The sequence below is a fragment of the Nanorana parkeri genome, unplaced genomic scaffold (genome assembly GCF_000935625.1).
Source record: "Nanorana parkeri isolate BGI_ZX_2015 unplaced genomic scaffold, ASM93562v1 scaffold162, whole genome shotgun sequence".
Classification (NCBI taxonomy): Eukaryota; Metazoa; Chordata; class Amphibia; order Anura; family Dicroglossidae; genus Nanorana; species Nanorana parkeri.
The window spans coordinates 1,357,288-1,363,654 of record NW_017306430.1 but is presented as its reverse complement, the minus strand read 5'-3'; the positions used below and the strand labels follow the sequence as shown (position 1 = coordinate 1,363,654).

Sequence of the window (6,367 nt, the reverse complement as noted above, 5' to 3'; positions counted from 1 at the left end):
TTTTTTAAGTCTCCTATTTATTTACATTTTTAGAATACATTTTCAACTTTTTTTTTTATTCATTTGACTTATTTTCTTTTCTGCTCGGTACCTCAGAGGCACCCAGCAGAATAGCCGAGCCGAATGCCACTCGGCAGCATTCAGCTATTCACTCACTACAGTTCGCCCCTATTGTGAATAGGGGCGAACGGCAGCGAGTGAGCTGCCAGAGCTTCGGCTCAGCCGATCCAGATGTTGAATCGGCTGATTCGAAGTCCCTCTGCACTTTGGCTCAGCCGGGCATTCCGAGCATGTTCGACTGACCGAAGGCAGCCAATGTACTGCTGATTTCAGCCGATGTACAGCTGAAATGAGCCGTACTGAGCCGGAGTGAATAGCCGAACTGCATTTGGCTCACTTCACTTCGGCTGGGTTATTCACTTGGCTGCCTTTGGCAGCTTTGTGAATAACCTCCTATGTGTTCTTTGTGTATTTCTTCCAGGTCTGTGCAGTATTGCAGTGTGAAATGTTTCCTGTGTGCAGGAGCTTCCTGTAAAAGTCCAATCTCTGCCTCTCTCTCTCCTTCTACAGAGTGACTGGACTTGCATCCACCTCCTTCTGTAGTTTTCTGCAGGCACCCTGTAGTGGGTTGGGTTTGCTGGGCCCCTCTCACAGCTCTGTTTTTCTGCACAGGCTAAAAATAACACATTGATGATGCCACTCCTACTTTTACAAGGTAATAACTAGGTTTGCAAATGCATTTGCCTTCAATATTGTAGGGGAGGGGAGGGGGAGGGGTTCACTGCGGGCATTACTGAAGTCTCATGATTCAACATTCCAGGGAATGTTGATTTTCTGCCACAATTGTGGGACTGATTAGGTCAAATGAAAGATCCACTATGTTGCCAGCCACCGGCCCACGAATACAAATGGCTTTAAAAAGTAATTTAAAAACAAACACATAACCTGGGAATTTACTTACATTGGCACAGGCCTGTGAGGCTTCCAGGAGGCACAGGTGAGCTCACTGTGCCTTCATGCAGAGCTACCGTAGGAGCTCGAAATCCCGTGACAATGCACTCCAGTCCATAGCAAGAGTGTATTCTTATGGAATTTGAAAGGAGAACTATGATGAGGTGAGTGCTTTTCGCTCACCTCATAGTTCTAGCTGACCTGTGACAATGAGACTGTCACAGGTCGGCTCAGTAGATCGGGAGGTGAGCGAACACATACCGGCGTTCGCTCACCTCTCGATCCTGTCACGGCTCTCTGCCGTGACAGGGGAGGAGCTGGATTCCCCCCTCACCGCTCCGATTCGTCAGCGCTGACTGGCGGAACGGACGAGGAGGGGGCGGGTACAGCTGGCTCTGCCTCTAGATAGGCAGAGCCAGCTGTCACTCACGCAGCTGGGCGGATCTCGACATCGATGTCGGGATCCGCTCCGGCTGCGGCGTCTCAGTATACCGCGAGATGTAGCTCACGGTATACTGAGCCTAGAGCTACTTTGTGTCCTCCCGTTACCCTAAGGAGAACTATAGGGAAAAGCCCTGACACCATAGTTCTCCTTTAAGCACCCAGCTATCCCAGGAGGCAGCAGGGAAGCATGTGATGTGATGTGATGTGATGTGAGGCCAGGGCTGAGGTAGGTCATTTTTTTCAATAGGTGGTCAATTTGTGTACAAACGACTTTTTAAAGCCATTTGTTTTGGGGGAGCAGGAGGCTTGCAAAAAAGCAGACATTCCATTTGTCATTGAAAGTCTACTTTCAATTGCTTGCTGCAACAGTCAGCACTTCTGTAAATACACCTAAGGACTTATGAACACGGGCAAAACAAATGTTGCTTTTTGAGGCATTTGTTGTTTTTATGCCTCTGAACACAGCTCTATTTCAGCCAGTGTCCATTCACATTGTGGCGTTTAGATCCACATGTTAAAGCAGTGCTCAAGAGCATAAAGAAAGCCCCAAATCTGCGCTCGGATAGGAGCTTACTGACATATGCGTATGCACATAAACTAATTCCTGTGGCTAGATTCATTCTATTCATATTTTAAATAATAGAAAGTGTATGTATACATACTGTACACACTACATGTATATGCTTCTAAACGTTGTATGTGCATAAAGCGCACTATGTGCCAAATCGCACTTTTTTGCACTAGATTTGTCTGACAGTCTCAGGCACAAATATCTAGCATAGATCATAGATGGAAGCCGTTTAATATGCCCGTGTACATGAGCCCTGATATGCCCCTGGGCATGAGCAAATATGCTTGCATGTGTGAGCCCTACTACACCCATCTTCATGAACTCTAATACACCCATGTGCAAGAGCCCTAATACTCCTGTGTGCATGAGCCTTAATATGTCTAAATGCATGAACCCTAATACACCCGTGTGCATGAGCCTTAATATGTCTATCCGCATGAGCCCTAATACACCCGTGTTCATGAGCCCTAATACATCTGTGTCCAAGAGCCCTAATACATCTGCGTCCATGACTCATGAAGCAGAACCCCGAGGGTAGCCCCACTGCAAGGGTTAAGTGCTCATTTTGGTCTAGGGTCTAAAATAACAAAGTTATTCTCACCCGAACCTCAGAGCCGGCTGGCTATGACAGCACTCCCCCAGCCTATCCCCTCCTCCACTGCAGCTATGGAATGCTCCTTGGCATCCTCATGTCCTATATACAGTGTATTGGAGTTGATCACTCACAGACCTTAGACCGCCGCGGACAGGATGGATCCTGTCTGCGACCGAGCATGGACACCCGCACATATGTGCAGCTCGGGTGAGCGTACGGTGCCGTACGGCCACATCCTCCTATAGGGAAGAACAGGCTGCTGCGTACAATCACATGCAGCACCTGTCCTTCCTGGGAATGGCCCGATACGGTCGTGCATGCCGCACGGATCTGTGCAGGCCGACTTAGCTGTGTGAATGAGGCCTAATAGGATTGTGTGCATGAGCCCTAAAACACCCTAATATGACTGTGTGCATGAGCCCTAAAACACCCTAATATGACTGTGTGCATGAGCCCTAAAACACCCTAATATGACTGTGTGCATGAGCCCTAAAACACCCTAATATGACTGTGTGCATGAGCCCTAAAACACCCTAATATGACTGTGTGCATGAGCCCTAAAACACCCTAATATGACTGTGTGCATGAGCCCTAAAACACCCTAATATGACTGTGTGCATGAGCCCTAAAACACCCTAATATGACTGTGTGCATGAGCCCTAAAACACCCTAATATGACTGTGTGCATGAGCCCTAAAACATCTGTGTGCATGAGCCCTAATAGGACTGTGTGCATGGGCCCTAAAAGTACTGTGTGCATGGGCCCTAAAAGTTCTGTGTGCATGAGCCCTAATAGGACTGTGTGCATGGGCCCTAAAAGTACTGTGTGCATGAGCCCTAATAGGACTGCGTGCATAAGCCCCAAAACAGCGGTGTGCATAAGCATTAATAGGACTGTGTGCATGAGCCCTAAAATACCCATGTACATGAGCCCTAATATGATTGTGTGTGCCTAACCCTAATATGACTGTGTGCATGAGTCCTAATACACGTGTGTGCCTAACCCTAATATGACTGTGTGAATAAGTCCTAATACACGTGTGTGCAAAACCCAGGGTTAGGCACACTAATAGGGAACGTTAGCTGGGATTAGACAGTTGTGAAACAGATTAGTATTATCCTACTGATGAGGCGTTGTCGCAATAGTAATCCTGAGTGTGCCTAACCCTAATACGACTGTGTGTATGAGTGCTAATACACGTGTGTGCCTGACCCTAATACGGCTGTGTGCATGAGTCCTAATACACATGTGTGCCTGACCCTAATCGGACTGTGTGCTGAACCCTAATACGGCTGTGTGCATGAGTCCTAATATACGTGTGTGCCTAACTCTAATCGGACTGTGTGCCTAACCCTGATACAACTGTGTGTATGAGTCCTAATACATGTGTGTTCCTAACCCTAATACGACTGTGTGTATGAGTCCTAATACACGTGTGTGCCTAACCCTAATACTGCTGTGTGCATGAGTCATAATGCACATGTGTGCCTGACCCTAATCGAACTGTGTGCCTAACCCTAATACGACTGTGTGCATGAGTCCTAATACACGTATGTGCCTAACCGTATTCGGACTGTGTGCATGAGCCATAAAACACCCATGTACACGAGCCCTAATATGACTGTGTGTGCCTAACCCTAATAGGAATGTGTGCAGTTGTGAGGATATAGTAACAGGCTCTTCTTATTAAATGTGGTCTCTGTAATGATGTCTGGGCTACATTATCATTATTACCACCAGTAACTCACATTGTAATGTACAGAGAAAGATTGATAGAGATGCATATGTTACAGTGCTTGTAAATCGTGCATGTCCCTTCTGCTTTGTGCAGTTTTGGCAACAGAAGGGCTTTTAATTGAGTGCAGCAGTGAAGGACAAATGTGTGCATTGAACGAGTGGGGAGCCCCAGTCCATGTAATCCAGGTCTGTTTTTGCTGGCTGTCTTGTGTACAGCCAGGGAGGTAGGGCTGTGAGAAGAGGGAGCAGGGTAGCAGAAGCTGAGCTTCTCCCAGTCTCCTTGTAACAGAGAAGAGAGGCAGAGGCAGAGGCAGCGATCCTCTCTGTGCTCCCTCCACATGAGTACGATCCCAGGCAGCTCCAGTCTACTCATGCTTCACCCTCAGCGCTCACACACTCCTTGGCCTTTCAGGATCCTAACTGCTTCTGCTTTGCAACATCACACTTACTTCTTTGTAACATTTAAAGCGATTTTGCACTGATCTTCCCCAGTTTTTATCTCTTAGAGGATTGCTTCCGTTCATTTGATACACAGCACCTATTTTGTTGTTTTTTCTTTTTCTCAATTGTAATAAGGATTTATGACACCAGGGAAAGTCAGCGGTGGCTAGTTCCTATGGGCATTCGGGCATGAGATCCTTGTGACTTAGAGGAAATCAATGCACTTCCAAGTGTAACTAGTGCCAGGCTCTCGCAGTGCTGAAGAAAGTGGAGTTTTGCCCAGCTGTAGTGAGGCAGCTTTGTGTGCCCTCCTGGTAGGATGAGGAAGGGTCTGGAGACGGCCAGCTGCGGGCTCAGGCTGGGATACATCCTGCAAATGTGCTTCTTACCTGCCTTGGCCATACTGACAGCCGGCAGCACTTTCGCAGCTCAAGGTAAGAACTTGATGGGTGGGCAGGAGGGGATGTGGGGGAGATATGATGATGCTGGGGATGCCAGCGATTATAGAACAGCGATCAGCCTATATATTCTATCATATTTTATTCATTCCCTGACATCTGTCACTCCCTCAACGTCTAGGGGGACATTACGTGAACTTGGGGAAACATTACTCCCTATGGATGTGGGGGAGATGTGATGGTCATGATGATGCTGGGGATGCCAGCGATTATAGAACAGCGATCAGCCAATATATTCTATCATATCTTATTCATTCCCTGGCATCTGTCACTCCCTCAACGTCTAGGGGGACATTATGTGAACTTGGGGAGACATTACTCCCTGTGGATGTGGGGAAGATGTGATGGTCATGATGATGCTGGGGATGCCAGCGATTATAGAACAGCGATCAGCCTATATGTTCTATCATATCTTATTTACTCCTTGGCATCTGCCTCAACGTCTAGGGGGACATTAAGTGAACTCGGGGAGACATTACTCCCTGTGGATGTGGGGGAGATGTGATGATCATGATGATGCTGGGGATGCCAGCGATTATAGAACAGCGATCAGCCTATATGTTCTATTATATCCTATTCTTATATTGGCATCTGTCGCTGCCTACACGTCTAGGGGCACGTTATGTTAACTTGGGGGAAGCATTACTCCCTGTGGATGGTGAGATGCCATAGACCAATAGAGCTTTGTGTTTATAGAGGGCAGCGTCCTGGCAAAGTGTGCAGAATGTTAGCACACTGATTGCCTGTTTCTAGGTATGGCCAGGTAATGGGAGTCTTTCGGGATGTGCCAAAAATGTTTCCACTGCAAACACATCAGGACACCATTGCCACTGCTGTTCTAAGCCTTTAATTGTTGTAATAGCCTCAGTGTTTTTGCTTACACTATGCTGTGTTTGTACTGACCAGGACTTGTACCTATGCATTCCAAGGCAGCCTACTGTATGGAGCACAGATACTGGAGAAAGGTACATTCTCTGAAAATAAAACATCCAATGTTTCTGCCAATACACATGAACCCTGAGTGTGTGTATTAAATATTGTTTACAAACACTGTGTACTGTGTGTGTGCATGTGTGTGTATATGTATAAATATTGTTATAAAACACTGTGTACTGTGTGTGTGCATGTGTGTGTATATGTATATGTGTGTATATATATATATATATATA

General features: G+C 46.7%; 1 protein-coding gene across 1 annotated transcript in view; it reads left to right on the top strand.

The window, feature by feature from the left end:
- The first annotated feature begins 4,914 nt into the window (after positions 1-4,914).
- UNC5C (unc-5 netrin receptor C) overlaps positions 4,915-6,367 on the top strand; it is a 353,904-nt gene continuing 352,451 nt past the window's right edge. Inside the window, exon 1 of the mRNA XM_018554497.1 lies at positions 4,915-5,174. Within this exon, the coding sequence (XP_018409999.1) occupies positions 5,060-5,174 (115 nt within the window). The 5' untranslated portion in view covers positions 4,915-5,059. The remainder of the gene's footprint in view (positions 5,175-6,367) is intronic.